This window comes from Symphalangus syndactylus, chromosome 2, assembly GCF_028878055.3.
Source record: "Symphalangus syndactylus isolate Jambi chromosome 2, NHGRI_mSymSyn1-v2.1_pri, whole genome shotgun sequence".
Classification (NCBI taxonomy): Eukaryota; Metazoa; Chordata; class Mammalia; order Primates; family Hylobatidae; genus Symphalangus; species Symphalangus syndactylus.
In genome coordinates this window covers 49082740-49103340 of record NC_072424.2, presented here as the reverse complement: position 1 = coordinate 49103340, position 20601 = coordinate 49082740, and the positions used below count along the sequence as shown (strand labels likewise).

The window sequence follows — 20601 nt, the reverse complement described above, 5'->3', positions numbered from 1 at the left end:
CAGGGAGCATTCCACTCTGGAGGAAGGTGTATGAATGTCCAGCAACAAAATACTACTAAATTTACTCTTTGAAGACCTTGATATATACTTATATGTACAAATGTTTTTCTTCCCTCAACAGGATACCATTGTGGCTTTAAAGGCTCTGTCTGAATTTGCAGCCCTAATGAATACAGAAAGGACAAATATCCAAGTGACTGTGATGGGGCCTAGCTCACCAAGTCCTGTAAAGTTTCTGATTGACACACACAACCGCTTACTCCTTCAGACAGCAGAGGTGTGGGCAAGGGGCAGTTATTTAAAAATTGGTGTAGACAATTCTTTATGCTGGAATACTGCTTTATTTGTAATCTGTTGATTTCAACAAAGACTTGTTTCCAGAGCTCTGTAGAGGAATAGGGAGAAGTGGTGCCCTCCTTTGGCTGAATTTGCTAAGCTCTGGAAGGGTGGGGAACTTTGGAAAGATTGGTGGAACAGGAGAAAACACAGGCACTGTAACATTGGGAAAGGAATGAACATAGAAACCTGTTGAGTTTCTATTCTTCATAGGCACTGTGCTAGATTATTTTACATATGCTATTGCATTTACTTCTCAAAGTAACTCTAAGAAGTAAGTACATTTATCCCCATCATACATATGATAAAACTGAGGCTGAGAGAGGTTAAGTGACTTGCTCAAGATCATGTTACTAAAAGTGTTCCTATTTCTCCATATCTTCTCCAGCACCTGTTGTTTCCTGACTTTTTAATGATCGCCATTGAACACTTTTATACTGTTGGTGGGACTGTAAACTAGTTCAACCATTGTGGAAGTCAGTGTGGCGATTCCTCAGGGATCTTGAACAAGAAATACCATTTGACCCAGCCATCCCATTACTGGGTATATACCCAAAGGACTATAAATCAGGCTGCTATAAAGACACATGCACACGTATGTTTATTGCAGCACTATTCACAATAGCAAAGACTTGGAACCAATCCAAATGTCCAACAACGATAGACTGGATTAAGAAAATGTGGCACATATACACTATGTAATACTATGCAGCCATAAAAAATGATGAGTTCATGTCCTTTATAGGGACATGGATGAAACTGGAAAACATCATTCTCAGTAAACTATCGCAAGGACAAAAAACCAAACACCGCATGTTCTCACTCATAGGTGGGAATTGAACAATGAGAACTCATGAACACAGGAAGGGGAACATCACACTCCAGGGACTGTTGTGGGGTGGGGGGAGGGGGCAGGGACAGCATTAGGAGATATACCTAATGCTAAATGACGAGTTAATGGGTGCAGCACACCAACGTGGCACATGGATACATATGTAACAAACCTGCACATTGTGCACGTGTACCCTAAAACTTAAAGTATAATAATAATAAAAAAAAAAGATCATGTTACTAGTAAGAGTAGAGCTAGGATTTGAACTCATAATTCCAAAGACCATGTTCTTTTCAGCTGCTCCACATGTCTTCTTAGGAGAATTGATGGAACCAGTAGTAGAATTCTTACTTTAACTGGAATAAAAGAATATGCTAGTTCTTAACTTTATTCCCTTGATCAGTTTTGTGGGAGGTTGAGTACAACGGATGAAGGTGATAACTTCAATTCTGGAAAGTGAGGAAGAGTGGTGATGATAAAGGAAAAGAAGGAATAAAGTTAGGCACAGTCATAGACAATGTGTTATTGTGCTTCTGGGAAAGCCAGGGGATTAGGCCCTGATTAAGGGAGGTCGGGGAGGGAGATGAGTTTAGTTTCTTATCTTTTATGTTTCAACTCCAACAGGAGGACAGACTTGTCAGTAGCACTAATGTGCCCTCCCATGGGCAGAGGTGAGGGAGCTTGGGGAGTGTGCACTTTTCCTTTCATCACCTTGCTTACCTATTTGACCCATAGCTTTTGATACGTGAGACAGTGCAAAGCTCTTAGTGCTGTTAGTGATTGCTTCTTTTCCTAATGAGGGATAGGACTGATCTGTTGTGCTACTTGGAAGGATCTAGATATGGAAAATTAGCCTCATTCACTTTTTTTCACCTTGATTCAGCTTGCTGTGGTACAGCCAACTGCAGTTAATATTTCCGCAAATGGTTTTGGATTTGCTATTTGTCAGGTATGTAACGATACTTATTTTTTTAAGTTAAATATGACTTTTTATAATAATTATTTGGTTTGGGCTTTGTTAAATCTTAGATAACTTGAATATAATTCTTAATGTTTTACATCTATGACTTAGCAAGATATATCACTGTCTTTAATAAAAAGTATTAGAGATGTTGCCAGCCAGTGAGTAGAGAGCAATTATATAGATTGATTTTCTATTTGAAAACTGTTTCTTGGAGATGATTTGCTTTTTGAAGTGAGGGTTAATGTCCTCCAGTTTGATTCCTGATAACAAATACATGTTTTACTTACAATTTCTTAATATTCATCTGAGAATATAGAAGTCAACATGGTAGAATTATTGACTTGAGGGGAGGAATTGTGTCCCTTTAATGTAAAATCTTACATAATAGTAAATATAACAATTAAAGCATAATTATGCTCAATCCTCTGGTACAGAAAGAAAATATAAAGAAATCTACATTTTTATGGTGCAGCAGGAGCTACAATAAAATGAAGTAGTATGAAAAATACTGAATAATATAATCATTACACTAAATAGCACATAAAAATATTGAGGACTTTAAAATCATCTCATTAGAACCCAAAAATAATATGTGATAGGACCAAAAATGGTTGTGTGCTTAGGTAGAAACAAACAACCAAACGACCAAACAAAAACACTGAAACACTTACTGAGAAAGTAAAAAAATGGCTATTATGGAGAAAAAGTACTTTTTTCAAAAACCAGCACAATTGAGAGAACAGGTATACTTGCTGAGTAGGGTGGGTATACCTTGCTTAGCAGGTATAATTTAGAAACTTCCAAATAATTCTAAGATTATTTTGCATTATACTCAGAATACAGTAAACATTTTTTAAAACTAAAGGAAAAATGATCACAATGAAAAGGAATGGTATTCAGTGAAAAGGTCAGAAAGAGAAAGTAAACAATTTATTTCGATCTTTACTGACAAAGACCATGGGAAAATTCTCATTCTCAAGCTGTTTTGCAATCCAAGAGTAAATCCAAAAGTAAATATGCTGTGTATTCTAGATAAAATTGAAAAATTATATGTACTTAAATCACCAAGTTGGTTGGAATTCATTTTTGATAAACCAAATGTAGAGAAATTACTGAAACCAGGTGATTTTTTACTTGAGGCTTGAAGCACGGAGGGGTAAATGTGGTACCTGTTGGTCAGAATGTTCATTAATCCCACATCAGTCTCAAAATGCAGAAAACAAAAGGAAGGGACCAGTAGGCACTTCTCATGAGGGAGGAAAAAAATTACAAAGAAGTTGGTCATCCAGAAATGAGTATTGAGATTTCTTACAGTTGATATTTTTATAAGTGCTCTGGAACAAGGAAGGCAAAGAAAACTCGTGAGTTTGCAGTAAATATTACCCTCTTTTGGGTAATAAAATACTAAACTATTGGAAATAAACTGCAAGATATTTTGAAGTTCCCTGAGTGAGCAGTTGAGCTTTATTGCCAAATGTAAACCTTAATACTTAGTTATGGATGGACATTAATTATGACCCGAGAGATGAATGGAGTAGTCCTTGTTTGTTTCCTGATAGCATTGGTCTCTGAAGCGACAATTGCATGCCACCGAAAGGGGAATGATGGAAATAATAGAAAGCATTTCTCCCATTTTATGGGACTATTCTTCAGCTGCTTCAGGAATACTCTATAATCATTACACTTTAAGAAAGAGTTGACAAATGTCCAAAGTAAGAGAACCAGAAGGATCAAGTGGATGAAGGCTTATATGAGTTTGGATTGTGGCAGAATAAGAAGATTGCAACTTTTAGATTTGAAAAATGAAGGCTTAGAGGATTTTTTAAGTATGCAAATCCATGAGGGTTATTAGATGTTAGTTCTGAGGGGGGTGTGTGTGTGTGTATGTGTTTTAGGTATAAGTTAAAAGAAAATACAACCTTACAAAGCAACAGTAAGCTTTATGAACCTTGTTATAAAAAAGGGGATGAGGTAAAACATTTAAATAGATTCCAGTCTGTCCGGGGATGAGACTGGACTAGGAAGTTTTGAGTACATTCCTAAGCTTCTGATTTAGGATCCCTTTGAGAAAGACATGGGGTCTTCAGGCTCTCCCAGTGTGTCTACAGCACCTTTAACATCAGTGGTGGGTACAGAGTAGATGCCGAGAAAGACCCAGTTGACTTGAAAGCTATCATTTATTTTATCATCTTTGACAAACGTTGTATGAACAAAAATAATCCTCAGCAATGTTCAACTAGGGCTCTTCAATGTTTTGGTTTTGATTTATCCTACTGACAATTTCTGAAGTTCTAGTTAGAGAAAAATGACTCCATTTGGGCAACAGGCCTTAGAAATTAGTGAATGCTCTCAAGAAAGTTTTTTCCTCAAGGGAATGTTTACCCTCTTTGGCAAAACAATATCCCCAAATATCGCCCATAGTATTTTATTGTACTTGTTTTGGAATATTACTTAACAATTTTCTCCATTTAAACATAATTTTATAAATTGCAGTACTATTTGTTAATAGTGATTCTTTGTTAGCAAGTAAAATTAATTTTTTTCTAGTTCGAAGATTAAAAATCTTACTGGGTCCATCCAAAGAGAATCATTACCTAATACAATATTTAGAAGGCATAATGATGGAAATTTATGTCTAATTTGTTATTTATGCTAGTTTATTTTTTTACAGCTCAATGTTGTATATAATGTGAAGGCTTCTGGGTCTTCTAGAAGACGAAGATCTATCCAAAATCAAGAAGCCTTTGATTTAGATGTTGCTGTAAAAGAAAATAAAGATGATCTCAATCATGTGGATTTGAATGTGTGTACAAGGTAAGTGACTGCTTAGGTCTCTCTTCTTTTTTTCCTTTAAAAAATAGACTTGAAGGTTTAATTATGTATAGTTGTCTATATCAATCTAAGAAGTTATATGAACAAAGAATTCAGTTATGCACTACACTTCAGATTACAAACTAGAAATATTACTAATTATATTCAAGCATTTATTAGACGCATACAAAAATTATTTACAAGTTTTCCCTGGATGTATAACAAATTTGAATAGAACAGTGTATATATAAATTAATAAAACTCAGGTCTAATTTAGGAAAACTTTAAATTAAGTCAATCATATTTAATACTTCAAAAATGGTTATTTCTTGTTATGAGTTATTTTTCTGTTGAAATAATTATTTCAGGTTCATATTGAACCTTAACTGTTAGGCATTTAACTCAAAACTTTATGCTAACATGCAAATTCAATCAAGAGGATAGTTTTTTTTTAGGTGCATTGAAAATATTCCAGTTTAGGAGTTTCTCATCTTGGATAATTAGACACTTAACAGCTGAAGCTTCTGGGAGTACTTTTTAAGTTGACTCTTAAATTGTTCTATATCCAAAGCATCTGAGAATCTTGTTAATAAGGAAAAACGGTTCTACCTCAACCCTACCGACTTCACAGTAAGACTGGGAAGCTGCAGATTTTTGGTCATTCCACTGCACAAAGGAGTTTGAGCACACTCCTTGTGAAAGTTCTTGAATAGAGGCTTCACTTTTTTTTCTTTTGTGAATCTATTCTGTTACATCTGCATTATTTGGTATTGAGCTGGGACTTAAAGATGCACTGGCATTGAGGAGCTGCTGTTTGCTCTTCTAAAATATCCCATAGTGTCCTGGTTTAACTTAGCTTATTGTTGGGCTAGAAGTCCCTGATGTGGTCCTGAGCTGGCAGATGTTCTCCAAGGTCATTTCTGGGTGTTCATCCAGGTGGCCAGCCTTCACAGCCATTGCCTGGACCCAGTCTCTGCCATTACTGCTACTGTCTGTCTTTATCTTTGGACCTTCTTGTTCATGATTTTGTCCACATTTGTCCCATTCTTCACCTTCTTGGGCATTTTGGGCCAGCAGCAAGGGGATATCAGAATCTCTGCGGTGGCATCCTTTTCAGCTGAGAAGAAAGTAGGACTCCAATTATTTTTTACGAATCTTCCAATTGGTCTGTTATAGAATAACAACTTCAAGTTATTACTATTATTATAAACAATAACAACCTACAGTAATTACAAACTTATGTGCCAGGCACGGCACCAAACACTTTTACATGCATATCATTTAATTCTTACAGCAACTCTGTAAAGTATATGTTATTATTATCCCTGCCTTTCTCAAATTCCTGGCCTCAAGTGATCCTCCTGCGTTGGCCTCCCAAAGTGCTGGGCTTGCAGGCATGAGCCACTGTGCCCCGCCTATTCCTGCTTTTCTCATTCATTTATTTATTCCCTCAGCAAGTATTGGTTGAGTCTCTACTATGTGCCAGGCATGGTGTCTGTGTGTCAGGTGTGGGAATATAATTGTAAGCCAAAAAAGACACAAGCTCTGCCTTGTGGAACTTGCAATTTGAGGGGGATACAGAAATTAATGGAAACAATCCCCTAGGCAAGTCTAAAATTCTAATTTTGAAAAGGGCAAAGAAGAAGACCCTCATGGAGTTAAGAGAGGGAGATTTTTACCTCTTAAGAGACATCAAGTGAAGAAACATGAGAAAAATGAGGTGGGGAACCAGGATTCAGACTATGAAGAGGCCTCAGCATTTATAGAGGTTCACGTAAGGATGCAGGATTTCTAGTCTTAAGCATCAGGAATCAGATGGACAACAGAGTTTGGGTGGTAGGTAGAGCCTGAAGAAGGGAAATGTTTTCATGTGAGGGTAGGGGTTTTATAAAAAAGATTTAAATGCTGCTACTAGTTTTCTGAGAAAAATCTGGTATGAAAGACGAATAACATTTAGGTGTATTTTTTCAGCAGCACATTATAAAAAGATTACCTGATATTTCAGACACTTTATTCCTATCAACAGGGTCCAAGACCTTACCTCATACCAGGCTTTCTGTGTGGCATGATAGTTTAACAAATTCTGCCCCAGGCTTGGTAGAGAGATCAGATCAACCAAGGTACTTTTAATATGTACCAGAAGTATAATCTGCATTGTGCTTTTAAATGTTTAAGCATATTGACTGTTTTTTTCTCATGTATTTTTTTTCTCATATGCAAACACCTCTAGTTTCAATTCATTTATTAGTTCTCAATAACATCTATTTTGGCTGAGTGCATTGCCAGCAGATGGTTTCAGTTGCTTTGGATTGCAGAGCCAGCTGAAGTCAGCAGTTGTACTGTATGGCTTTTCAATCAGTCATGTTTGGCAGGCATGGGTCTTCTGCTCTAAAAAGCAAGATTTTTCTAACAGCCCTACTTGCATTTGCCATTTAAAAGGACAACAGGTACTAACTTAATGCTATGATTCTTTTAAATTGGAGGCAAACATCTTTCCATAATCACTTAGCTGGGCTCCTTCTGCTCCAAATGAAAAGCTCTTGCCATCAATTCGTTTTAGAAAAATATTTATTTTCAAGGAGACAAAATGTTGTTGGTGCCCAGATCCTTTGATGCTCACATCACGTACAACAGGACGAGAGAAGGATGCAGTGTAATAAAAGTTTCCAAGGCTTGTAATTCCCTCACGGTGGCCAAAGAAAACACAAAATGTTCTTCAAGTATATGGGAGAACAAAGGGAAGGCTTCTCCCTACTGGTCTAATGTTTCTAAAATCAGACGAATAAAAGGTTGCTAAGACCTTGGATGGGACCTATCACTAAGTGGTCAAGTGATGCCTCCTTTTCAGGGCCTGGCTTTCAGCTTGCAAGTTTGGTGCTGTCAACTTTTGAGAAAAGAAAAAGTGCAATTCTGTTTGGAATCACCACTGGAAAATAGAGTGGTTTGTTGAAAGGATGTATGTTGTACTGTCACAGTTTATAAGCACAAGCCTCTTACATCGCAGGCATTGCATACTATCTGTCAGATGAACACATTGGTGTATCATTATTCCTTATATGGTTAAAAGTTATAAGATTACCACACATGTAAGAAAATGATAACCTGTTTTAAAATTCTCTATAGGGAATTTTATTTGAATTCAAACAGTATTCGGAATAACATTTGGTGGGTTTGATTTTTGTATGAAGATAATTTGATAACATCTATGGGTTTTTCCTGAGGAGTTTTCATTCATCCTCCGTCTTTGATTTAGCTTTTCGGGCCCAGCTAGGAGTGGCATGGCTCTTATGGAAGTTAACCTACTAAGTGGCTTTATGGTGCCTTCAGACGCAATTCCTCTGAGCGAGACAGTGAAGAAAGTGGAATACGATCATGGAAAACTCAACCTCTATTTAGATTCTGTAAGTAGTAAAACATAAGGTAACTGCTGACAAAGCCACTATGTTTTGTGTTCAGATGTCTACCTTACTTTAAGTATGTTTTCTTTAAGTCATTGTTATTTCAACTTTTTGTGTCCCTGAATGGGTTTAACATGGCAACCATATATTTATCTCCATTAGAAAGACGTAAGTATAAAATCAGTTTAGAGAGTTGCTAGTAATGACGAGCCTGATGAAGGTCTTCGTGACTAAATCTTTATTTCATGCCAGATGTGAAATACATAGAAATTTCCATATTATAATTAAAAAAATTCAACCCAGATCTGAATTTGAGAGCCTGTCTGCCTCAGGGAGTTGCCTAGGCTGGAGCGCAGTGGTGCAATCATAACTCACTGCAACCTCCAACTCCTGGGCTCAAGTGATCCTCCCACTTCAGGCTGCTGAGTAGCTGGGACCACAGGTGCGTGCCACCATGCCTAGATAATTTCATGAGAATTTTTTATAGAGACAGGGTCTCACTTTGTTGCCCAGGCTGGTTTTGAACTCCTGACTTCAAGTGATCTTCTGGTCTTGGCCTCTCAAAGTGTTGGGATTACAGATGTGAGCCGCCATGCCTGGCTGGAAGACGAAAGTCTTAATTACACATTATTCTTCCGTGAAGCTTTTAACAAACCTTAAAGGGGTTCGTATTCTTACCTTGAAAAATTAGGTGCTAAATCATGGAAGATTATTCTCAGAGATTTGATCTTGACACAGAATTATTACATAACCTTCATATACTCTTTCCATTGCTGAATGAATACTACTGATTGAAGAATAAGGTGCATACAATGTGTAGGGAAAGGTAAGTGAAGAATTCCAGACTCTACTTGGTATGTCTCAAAACTGGTGTTATGTAAGTTTATTCTTTTCTTATAGCATCTATATGAGCTTCATAGGTTGAATTGATATTGAGTTCATAGTATTCTAACGATTTCATATTACATGGGTGGGTTTGTATGTTTCTTATTTCAGTTTTGCTAAGTATGAATCAGAAATATATTGCTAAATATATACTTTTAAAAAGATAGTTCTTGAATGGTCTCATTTGTTTTAGCATTTCAAAACCACTTTGGTTAAAGCCCTGTTAAAACTAATTCAGTCTCAGCATAATGTTAAATAACAATCTCTAGATTCTTTTGCTCTTTAGGAATTATCTTACATTAAGCACTGCTTGAAAGCCATCGGCCTGATTTGGAACTTGAAAAACAAATTTAAGGTTTTAATTTAGTAGTGTAATTGGTTTTGGAGTTTGTGTTCTATCTTTGATGCTCTTGTTAATGGTTATTTTAATTTGAGTGTCCAGTACTCTTTGAGTGGTCAGTTTGACTTTTCATTTACTACTATTGGCAAATAAGGGAATGTTTGAAGGAATTTACTGATTTCTGATTCTTTAATGAGTGTTGTTTGCCAAATTGGCCAAATCTATCCCTCTTGGAGACAGATAGGCTGGCCTTGTGTACCCCATCTCAGTCATTGGCTGTGGAGTACAGCCCCATCTTAGTTACCTCACCTACTGGGTGACATGGCTTGCATGAGCTGAGGGTGATTCCCAGGAGAAGGAGGCTGCTGTGAGCCATTAGTAGTAACTGGGGGTGGGGTGCACCATCTGAGACAGGAGATTTAGGTGCATGCACCCTCAGGCTTGCTGCTTACTTAACCACTCTAATTCTCAGTATCCCATTCAGCAAAATGGAACTAAGAACAATACCTTTTTGTAAGCATTGTTTTACAAGTTAAATAAGATAGTTCATAGGAATTACTTACTGCAGTATCTGACATGTAGAAATCCTCCCTAAGTGTTAGTCTCTGTTTCCTAAAATGATAAGAAAAAAGAAATGTCTTTACTTAATCATGAACACACAGTGTGCCAACCCCTTAAGACTCTTTTGTATTTCTCAAGGTAAATGAAACCCAGTTTTGTGTTAATATTCCTGCCGTGAGAAACTTTAAAGTTTCAAATACCCAAGATGCTTCAGTGTCCATAGTGGATTACTATGAGCCAAGTAAGTATGCTCTGGAGTTCTTAATACTTTAGAAATTAAGCCAGGCATTCATTCATTTATTGGAAATGACCACCCATTGGATTGGTTCTGTGGCGAGGGCAGGATTTGGTAGGAGAAAGTATAGGAGGTGGGGAGGCAGGAAGTGAGCATTCCATTTCAGTGAAGACTATTGATAATTTACAAGGGTCACATGATAGGTTTTAGCATATGAAATTTAAAAATGATATATTTTTTCATAATGTTTTAGATTTTTAACTCACAATTATAAACTTTACAAAGAAAAATTGGCATAGAGAGTCCAGTTATGTCTCATTTGCAAGGTATTGCTTCTATTCCAAGCACCCATTCCATCTGTTTCCAGCTTTAAAATGGGAGTTCTTAATGTGGCACATATACACCATGGAATACTATGCAGCTATAAAAAAGGATGAGTTCGTGTCCTTTGTAGGGACATGGATGAAGCTGGCAACCATCATTCTCAGCAAACTATCGCAAGGACAAAAAAACAAACACCGCATGTTCTCACTCATAGGTGGGAATTGAACAATGAGAACACTTGGATACGGTGGGGGAACATCACATACCGGGGCCTGTCATGGGGTTGGGGGAGGAGGGAGAGATAGCATTAGGAGATATACCTAATGTAAATGATGAGTTAACAGGCGCAGCACACCAACATGGCACATGTATACATATGTAACAAACCTGCACATTGTGCACATGTACCCTAGAACTTAAAGTATAATAAAAAAAAATGGGAGTTCTTCTAAAAGTAGAGCTACCATTTGACCCCACAATCCCATTGCTGGATATATACCCAAAGGACAATAACTTGTTCTACCAAAAAGATACCTGCACTCATACGTTTATCACAGCACTAATTCACAATAGCAAAGACAGATCCTCAACCTAGGTGCCCATCAACTGTGAATTGGATAAAGAAAATGTGGTAGATGTACATCATGGAATACTATACAGCCATAAAAAGAACTAAATTATGTCTTTTGCAGCAACATAGATGCAGCTGAAGGTCATTATTCTAAGTGAATTAATGAAGAAACAGAAAACCAAATATCACATGTGCTCACTTATAAGTGGGAGCTCAACATTGGGTACACATGGACATAAAAATGGGAACAGTAGACACTGGGGACTTCAAAAGTGGGGAGGGAGAGGGGGAATAAGGGCTGAAACACTCTCTGTTGGGTACTATGTTCATTATTTGGGTGCCAGGGTCAATAGAAGCCCAAACCTCAGCATCACATAATATACCCTTGTAACAAACGTATACATGTACCCCTGAATAGTAAATAAATAAATAACAAATAATAAATAAAATGGGACTTCTTCAGGAGAGAATATGAACAGCATCTGCAATGCAGTAGCATCGGCTGGAGTTAGCTGTTTCTTAATTGAGGGAGTCTGGTGTTTTGCTGAAACTTATACTTGATAACAGATTTTTAAAAGTGTATCAAGAAAAATATAGCCTGTTTGGAAAATAACTTGAGCTTCTTTGATTTTACTGGTAACTTCTTATTTTTATAAAATGATGGAAATTTAGGATGTGAAAATACAGAGCTGGTCTGGAGATGGCCCAAGTTTAACAGGATGAATCCATGTTCAGTCAGAGTGACTTTTTGTATGTGATCTCTGGCCTAATGTTTCTAATTGTAATGTCTTATTTTGAATAAGCACTTGTGGTGGCTCAGAATCATGACAATGCATGAGAAGTGTGAACATTTTTATGTGTTAGGTAGTTGTAGATAATTACACTTTAAATGAGATGAACTTGTTCCCATTGTTGTTAGCGTTTCATGGAGTATTCAAGACTAAGGTGTAGCACCAGTTCTCTCTTCTTAGTCAACAAGCCAGTTCCTCTTGTCTTTTGCCTCCTGTTGGCACTGAGGAAGAGGATTCACCCAGGTTCTTGTGGGACATTTGGGAAACACTGGTGTGGCACTTTTTTTCTAGTGGAGGGATGTAAAGGGCAAAGTTTCTAGATCCCTTACACCTCTGACACAATCTGTTCTAAAACAGGCTCTTGTTATGTTGGGGCCTCCTTGTGAACGTGTTTTTGCCCTTTACCCTCCAAACACTGTGGAGACCCCATGACAGTAACTAGTTGTCCAACTTTATTACTTAACTTAGAGGCAAAGTTCCCCAATTTATATTTCTTGGGTGCATTGGGAACATTTTAAACATTTAAGAAACAAAAATATTTCAGTCTATGCAAATTTTTATGGAAAACAACTTACTTATGAGGAGGCCATTTTAAAATGAAAATATGGGAAAGATCAGAATAAGCTAAACCTTCCAACCCATTTTAAAACATCTCAAAACACATTTACGATATGGACAACAGTCTCTGAAAAATCATGAATAAATTTGAAAATAGAATATGGTTTTTAAAAATTATAACACTCATTTATGTTTTACAATGAGTTCACTGTGGTGTTATAAGTACTTTAAGTAGTTTTTGTCACGTTAGCTTTTAGATACTATATGCTGAGTGTTTTAAAACAAGGTATTGCATAGGCAGTCTTCTCTTCATATTTATGTATTTTTTACTAGAGCCCAGGGTAAATGCCCCTTTTCAGTAGTTCTAATGATTAGAATTTGATTTGAGCGCATAGAGAGTGTCATCCTAAAATAAACTCTTGAGGAGGTTAAACAGTCCTTAACTGAAAATTCTCCCCGATGCAGTAAGAGATTAAAGTGGTGCTTGTGATTGCAGTGTGCAGCTGCAGTCTTTTTGCTCTCTTTTAATGCTGGCCAACTGCTGGTGGTAGACAGATTGGACTGAGCGCATTGTTTCTCTCTTGGATTTGGTTAGTACTTTGGACCACTCTTGGACATTTCAGTTGTTTCTTGTAAAGAAAAATAAAATTAGGTTAAGAATGGAAAACTCAGAAAAGTGTATCGAAATGCTCTTATGTTTTGGCGAAGTCAGTGTTTCTAAACAAGTGAGCCGTGTGAACTGATGTCTGCTTCTTTGAACAGGGAGACAGGCGGTGAGAAGTTACACCTCTGAAGTGAAGCTGTCCTCCTGTGACCTTTGCAGCGATGTCCAGGGCTGCCGTCCTTGTGAGGATGGAGCTTCAGGCTCCCATCATCACTCTTTAGTCATTTTTATTTTCTGTTTCACGCTTCTGTACTTTTTGGAACTTTGGCTGTGATTTATTTTTAAAGGACTCTGTGTAACACTAACATTTCCGGTAGTCACATGTGATTGTTTTGTTTTGTAGAGGAATACTGCTTCTATTTTGAAAAAACAGTTTTTTTTTCTTTCTATGGGGTTGGGGGGGTGGTGTACAACAGGTCCTAGTATGTATAGCTGCATAGATTTCTTCACCTGATCTTTGTGTGCAAGATCAGAATGAATGCAGTTGTGTGTCTATATTTTCCCCTCTCAAAATCTTTTAGAATTTTTTTGGAGGTGTTTGTTTTCTCCAGAATAAAGGTATTACTTTAGAATAGGTATTCTCCTCATTTTGTGAAAGAAATGAACCTAGATTCTTAAGCATTATTACACATCCATGTTTGCTTAAAGATGGATTTCCCTGGGAATGGGAGAAAACAGCCAGCAGGAGGAGCTTCATCTGTTCCCTTCCCACCTCCAACCTAACCCTACTGCCCACCCCACTCCAACCCACCCCATGCCCAGTGGTCTCAGTAGATACTTCTTAGCTGGAAATTCTTTCTTTTCAGAATCTAGGTGGTGAATTTTTTTAAGTGGCACGGTCTTTTTCTGCTCGAAATCTGATCACGCACCCCAGCCATTCCCCTCCCTCTCCTTTTCCTCTGTAGAGAAATGTGAGGGGCAGTACGTTTACCTGTGCTTTTCACGCCATCGCAGAGGTTGAGGAGCATACTGAAAACTGCCCTGGGGGGTGCTGGGTGTGCTGTCTCCTTCCCACATCCTCAGCCCCACACCAGCTCTATTTCAGGGGTGAGAGTCAGAGAGCACTGCAGTATGTGCCTCATGGGATTTCGATGAGAAGATCCTAGACCAGGGAGACACTGTGAGCCAGGGATACAACAAAATACTAGGTAAGTCACTGCAGACCGACCTCCCTGCAGTTTGGGAAAGAAGCTGGGTTTGTGGAGAATCAGAGCATCTTGACATGACTGCTGACCTAAAGATCCCTGGCATTGGGCAGGGATCCTGTGGAGCCTCTTCTAGGTCAGGGGTGTGAGCATTAGACTGCCAGTTGTCTAGTGACATCTGATGCTTGCTGTGAACTTGTAAGATCCCCGAATCCTGAGCACCTCAATCTTTAATTGCCCTGTATTCCGAAGGGTAATATAATTTGTCTGGATGGAAATTTTAAAGATGAATCCCCCTTTTTTCTTTTCCCCATTCTCTCTTTTCTTTCCTTCTCCCTTTCTTCTTTGCCTTCTAAATATACTGAAATGATTTAGATATGTGTCAACAATTAATGATCTTTTACCCAATCTAAGAAATGGTTTAGTTTTTCTCTTTAGCTCTATGGCATTTCACTCAAGTGGACAGGGGAAAAAGTAATTGCCATGGGCTCCAAAGAATTTGCTTTATGTTTTTAGCTATTTAAAAATAAATCCATCAAAAATAAGGTATGCAAATTATCTTTTAAAGTTAGTTTTTAAAAATGCTCTTATTTTAGTGAATTTTCAGAAATTATAGTGGAATGCATGCTCATATATTGCTTATGGATATTTTGGATACCAGAGTAGGAATAACTGACATTCAGTATTTTAAAGCTGGCAAACCTATACATAGAAAATAGATCCCCAGACAGTGGTCTATGAAGAGGGCAGTTAAGTATCAAATACTTAATTTTCTTGCCTTTTTTTTTAAGTGGGGAAAAGTTTCTAGATCTCTTACACCTCTGACACAATCTGTTCTAAAACAGGCTCTTGTTATGTTGGGGCCTCCTTGTAAACGTGTTTTTGCCCTTTACTCTCTGGGAGTTCTTTAAAGGTGAAATCATCTTACAAAGAAATTGCGGGAGGGTCTTGGCAAAGGACGTTCCCCTCCTCTTCCCTGGCCTGGGAACCTTATACTGACAATCAATGCTTTATATTTTAAAGTATATAATTTATAGTTAACTTCTAGTGTAATATATTAGGAAACACTAGAATGGAAAGGCCATTGGAAGACAGGTCGTATCTTTTTTAGACCATATTTCCTTGTTTAAAAACTAGCATTTGAATACTTTTTTGGTGAAGAACTTCAGGTTTTCAAGTTAAAAGTCACCTTGTAGGCCGGGCGCGGTGGCTCATGCCTGTAATTCCAGCACTCTGGGAGGCTGAGGCAGGTGAATCACAAGGTCAGGAGTTTGAGACCAGCCTGGCCAATATGGTGAAACCCCATCCCTACTAAAAATACAAAATTTAGCCGGGCGTGGTGGCATGCACCTGTAGTCCCACCTACTCGGGAGGCTGAGGCGGGAGAATCACTTGAACCTGAGAGACAGAGGTTGCAGTAAGCCGAGATCACGCCACTGCACTCCAGCCCGGGGGACAGAGCGAGACTCCGTCTCAAAAAACAACAACAAAAAAAGTCACTTTGTAACTCATCTCTTTTTATTGTAAGTTTATTAAAAATGAAGAGGACAACAATGAGAAGGAAGAGAAAGGGTTAGCTAGCACTGCCTCCTGGTACATGGGGCTGTGCAGATGTCCCAGCCACTTCTTCCTTCATGCTTCCCTTAGAGAACTTGCTCTGCTACAAGCAGTGGGCTTGGACTAAAAGTGATTAAAATACCACAGGCATAAGGAGAAAAGGAGTATATGTAGTAGTAATAATTACTAGTATAAATTATTTTTTCACATGCTATGAGTAATAATATTAAAAAACTCATTTTACCATTAAGATTGCTTATGCTGAAGCTCTTCCATTTAGAATACTGTCAATGTCATTTACCGGTATGAACCAAAGTCCGCCTTCTTTTCCACTCACTGGTAACCTTAGTAAGACACCAGAGTATCTCACCTCCCTTTCTGATTGGCCAGTGCTTCCAGAGACTGAACGCTGGGAAAACCTAGTAGGCAAACAATTCTAGGACAGAATAATATTTTTATATTTGGTTCCACCGTCTTATTACATTTAGTTATAGTTTTCAAAAAGAAATTCAAGCCCATTAAAATATGTCTGGTCAATGAAATGCTTCCTTTTATTGTGTTGTTCTTTTCTACTTTGTTTTTCAAAACATTCTAAAAATAGTATCTTTGGTTTAGTATTTTGGATTATATATTATAATCTGAGGAGCATTTTGCTTATGTAGAATCCAGATATATTTCTGTTACCTAGGAGATGTTACTTACATATGTAATACCGTATCCTGCACGTGGAAATATTCAGAATTGTAGATAGCATAACTCTCCCTGCTCCTATTCTTTTGAGCCTAGGTATAATTTTTTTTTAGAAAAAGACATATTTAGCTTTAATTTCTATTTGTGCTAAACATAGTTATAAGTAGTCTGTCGATATAATACCAACTATTTTTATTTTTACATAATTCAATTATTTCATTTGCCATGTCTGGCAGACTCAAGACATTAAAAAATTGGAACTATGATTTTTCTTTGTCATTTTTTAAAAGAGAATTATTTTATTAACCTGCTGGCATATAATCTGGAGTTCTTTTGACAACCTTAATTTTTCTGATTTGCTTTATTGAATGATTGAGTACTCATTTCTTTATAAAAATATGTTGTAAATTCTCTCTTGGCAAGATTTCTCCCTATGAGGGTAGTTATTATTTGAGTCTGCCAAGTGGTTACCATGGGGCAAGGTGCCATGATATATTCTTGGGTGCATTGGTTTTTTGCACGTTGTAAAGTTAAGACACTTACAGTAAGTGGACTCATTCATAGATGAGCTTCAGAACCTTTTACATTCTCGGTAGAGGCTTCTGTTGGACACGCAGAAGAGTATATTCCTCACTTTTTTTTGTCTTCAAATTCCAGTAAGGCATAGCACTTTTAAGAAATTAGAATTTTTCTATCATCTATGCAAATGATATTTATGTTAATATTAAATATCTTATGTTACACTGGGAGTAATTTGAGGTGCAATTATTTTTATTATAACTTTGAATAGAGGACCATTATCCTTCTTTCTTCAGAAAACTAAGCAGTAAGTGTTAACTTTTAAAGTAAGTATATATCAGTGAGAGTAGTTTTGTTTTACAACTATTTCTAGGCAGTGAGTTGTGCTTTCATGTCTCATCAAAGGACAATACCACATTGCATCATTTTACAAAATATGTTGTCATTTTCATTTCAGTTGTAACATAGGAAAATAGATACTTCCTAGACGATTTCTCAGTTTCTTACTGCAAAGAACAGTTATAAATTGGTATACATGTGTCTCCGTAATAGGGATAATATTGATATATCTGTTGCTACGTATTTAAGAATCATTCTATCTTATGTTGTCTTGAGGCCAAAATTTACCACATTTGCCCAGTGTATTGAATTGGTGGTAGAAGGTAGTTCCATGCTCCATTTGTAGATCTTTAAGATTTTATCTTTGATAACTTTAATAGACTGTGGCTCAATTCTGGTCCTTCAGGCTTTATGGTTTGAATTTGCAGTAGGGGACAGTTGATGTGGAGTCAATCTCTTTTGTACACAGGAAGCTTTATAAAATTTCATTCACAAATCTCTTATTTTGGGAAGCTGTTTTGCATATGAGAAGAACACTGTTGAAATATTATTTTTTCCAGGAACTAAAGCTTTATATATTGATCAAGGTGATTCTGAAAGTTTCAATTTTTAATGTTGGAATGTTATGTTATTGTTAATTGTACTTTATTATGTATTCAATAGAAAATCATGATTTATTAATAAAAGTTTAAATTCCCATCTATTTATTATGTGTTCTTTTTATTTTAGCATCAAGTATGTCTATAGCACACCTCCCTTATTTAAGCTTATTTATGAGAAACAGGATATTTGAGGCTAGCTTAGAGTAGGGATTATTGTGTTGCAAGGTAGCAACATAATGAAGTTGAAAAATTTGATTACCAGCCTCCTTTACCTCCCCCTCAGTGGAGAGGTAAGTAATACACAAATTAAAAAAAATTAATATGAGGTGAGTACTCACTTAACCTCTGGAAATTTTATAGAAGTATATAGAACACATAGTTTTTATACACACAGGAAAATGGAGGCACGGATTGTCTCAGCCAGAACATAAGATTTCATGTACATTTTCTTAATTCCCACCCACTGTTATTTAATACTTCTGTTGCCATGAATTTTCTGGGCTTCTGTGAAATACTAAAGATAGCATTTCACAATTGGGAGTTCTCAACTGGAAGTGATTTTGCCTTCGGCTACCATTTGCCAATGTCTGGACATTTGTTGGTTAACATAATTGGAGGTAGTGCTGTTGTCATCTAGGGAATGGAGGCCAGGGATGCTGCTAAACATCCTACAATGCACCAGACATCTCCTTACAACAAAGAATTATTTGACCCAAAATATGAAAAGTTCTGAGGTTGAAAAACCCTCTAGTTAAGTGATGCCAGGCCCTTCTAGATCACTTCATGATGCCAATTATTTAATATGATTAAGTTAATACACTCTTATATAAGAATAGAGTCACTGGAATCACTGGACAGATACTTAGATTAACAAATAAGTTTATATCCCAAGTCTAGGAAACTTCACTTGGAGACTGGGAAAAGATGAAGTAATTATTTTTTGAAAATATCTATAATGGTAGTTTCCAAACTTGATAGACATTAGACTCTCTTAAGAGCTTGGTTTGACAAAAATTTCTGGCCTTACTTTAAGAAATCCTAATTCAGCATATCTAGAATCAGGTTCTGGATCTGAATTGTTAAGAAAATAGGTGATTCTGATGATTATTTTAATCTGAGAACCGCTGGATTATTTAATGAGTTTTCCAGGCCTCATTGGCCTGGGTATGAAATGGGATCCTGGAAATAGCATCATCCATGCCATCTAAATGATGATGCAGGGCCTCCAGGCCCCCCAACAGTCCTTCCCAGTGATTCCTGGGGGCTTCCAGGACTGTTCCATGCTCTCACAAAAGATCCCAAGAGCTGGCCCCTGGGATTTGCTTTGTTCTTTCTCTCCTATTTGGCCCACTTTGTTGATGTTCAGTGTAGCAGAGACTGCTACTTTCTTCCTCCTATTCAACCCCTTCTCTTCCTCCTCCTTAGTCTCAGGAGGAGCTTCACTTCCCAGATGCCTTTTCAGCAAGGTAGAGTCCTGGACCAGCTTCTGGTCAGTGGGATATAGGCTAAAGATATTAGTGATACTTGTGAGAAGTCTTCTTAAAAGGAAGGGAGTAGGTGCCTTGTCCATTTTTTTTTTCCTTTGCTTTTCTTCATCCTGCTGCCTGGATTGTGGATGAGTGGCTGAAGCTCTATCAGTGTTTTGGTCCTTTAGGGGGAAGGCCAAACTCTTAGGACTGGAGGCTGGAAAGCTTGAAGGAGCCAGGGTCCCTGATGACTATGGAGCCACGCTGAACCACCTACCTTTGGATTTCTTCTGCAAGTGAGAAAACATCTACTTTGTTTAAACCAGTTATGGTGGTGGGAAGGCCCTAGGGTGGGCCCCATGACCCCTGCCTGCTGATGATCAGGCCATTGTGGATCCCCTCCCTTGAGTATATGTGTGCCCCGTGACTTGCCTCTGGACAATAGAACATGGCAAAGGTGACAGAGTGTGCATTAGATTGTAGTTACCCTCTTGCTGGAGTCTCTCCATCCTTTTCCGGCTTTGAAGAAGTGAGCTGCCCATGTGGGCTGCCAATTTTGGGCAAGAAATTAAGATGAGATTTTAGGAGCTGACAGCAGCCTCCAGCTGACAGCCAGTGAGAAACTGAAACCCCTACAGCTGTAAAGAACTGAGTTCTGCCCACAAAAGTGGATCCTTCTCTTGTTAAGCCTCAGAACAGACTGCAGCCCCAGCTGATGCCTTGATTATAGCTGTAGGAGACCCTAAACAGGGAACCCAGCTATGTTGCCAGTCTATTTACTCAGAGAAACTGTGAGATAAAAATGTGTGTTGTTTTCAATCCCTAAGTTTGTGCTAATTTGTTATACAACAGTAGAAAACTAATAAACAAGAAAATAAGTTAAAAAATTAATTCTGGTGTATGCAGCTAACATTTCTAACTGGCAGCACTTGGTGTTGCCATCTTTTCTACCATTACAGGGCCTATAAACACATGAGCATTAGCCCTGGTGCCCACTACTCCCTCAGTTCTGC

At 37.6% G+C, this 20601-nt stretch overlaps 1 protein-coding gene across 5 annotated transcripts in view; it reads left to right on the top strand.

Annotated features, from left to right (window-relative positions):
- Nucleotides 1-18223, top strand: part of CD109 (CD109 molecule) — a 160146-nt gene extending 141923 nt beyond the window's left edge. For 4 of the 5 annotated variants that reach the window (XM_055256010.2, XM_055256020.2, XM_055256054.2 and 1 more), the window contains 6 exons: nucleotides 122-277; nucleotides 2052-2117; nucleotides 4804-4946; nucleotides 8197-8344; nucleotides 10266-10368; nucleotides 13369-18223. In XM_055256010.2, the coding sequence (XP_055111985.2) occupies nucleotides 122-277; nucleotides 2052-2117; nucleotides 4804-4946; nucleotides 8197-8344; nucleotides 10266-10368; nucleotides 13369-13544 (792 nt within the window). In that variant the 3' untranslated portion in view covers nucleotides 13545-18223. The remainder of the gene's footprint in view (nucleotides 1-121; nucleotides 278-2051; nucleotides 2118-4803; nucleotides 4947-8196; nucleotides 8345-10265; nucleotides 10369-13368) is intronic. The other variant, XM_055256028.2, reaches the window with a different exon arrangement.
- The last annotated feature ends 2378 nt before the right edge of the window (nucleotides 18224-20601 follow it).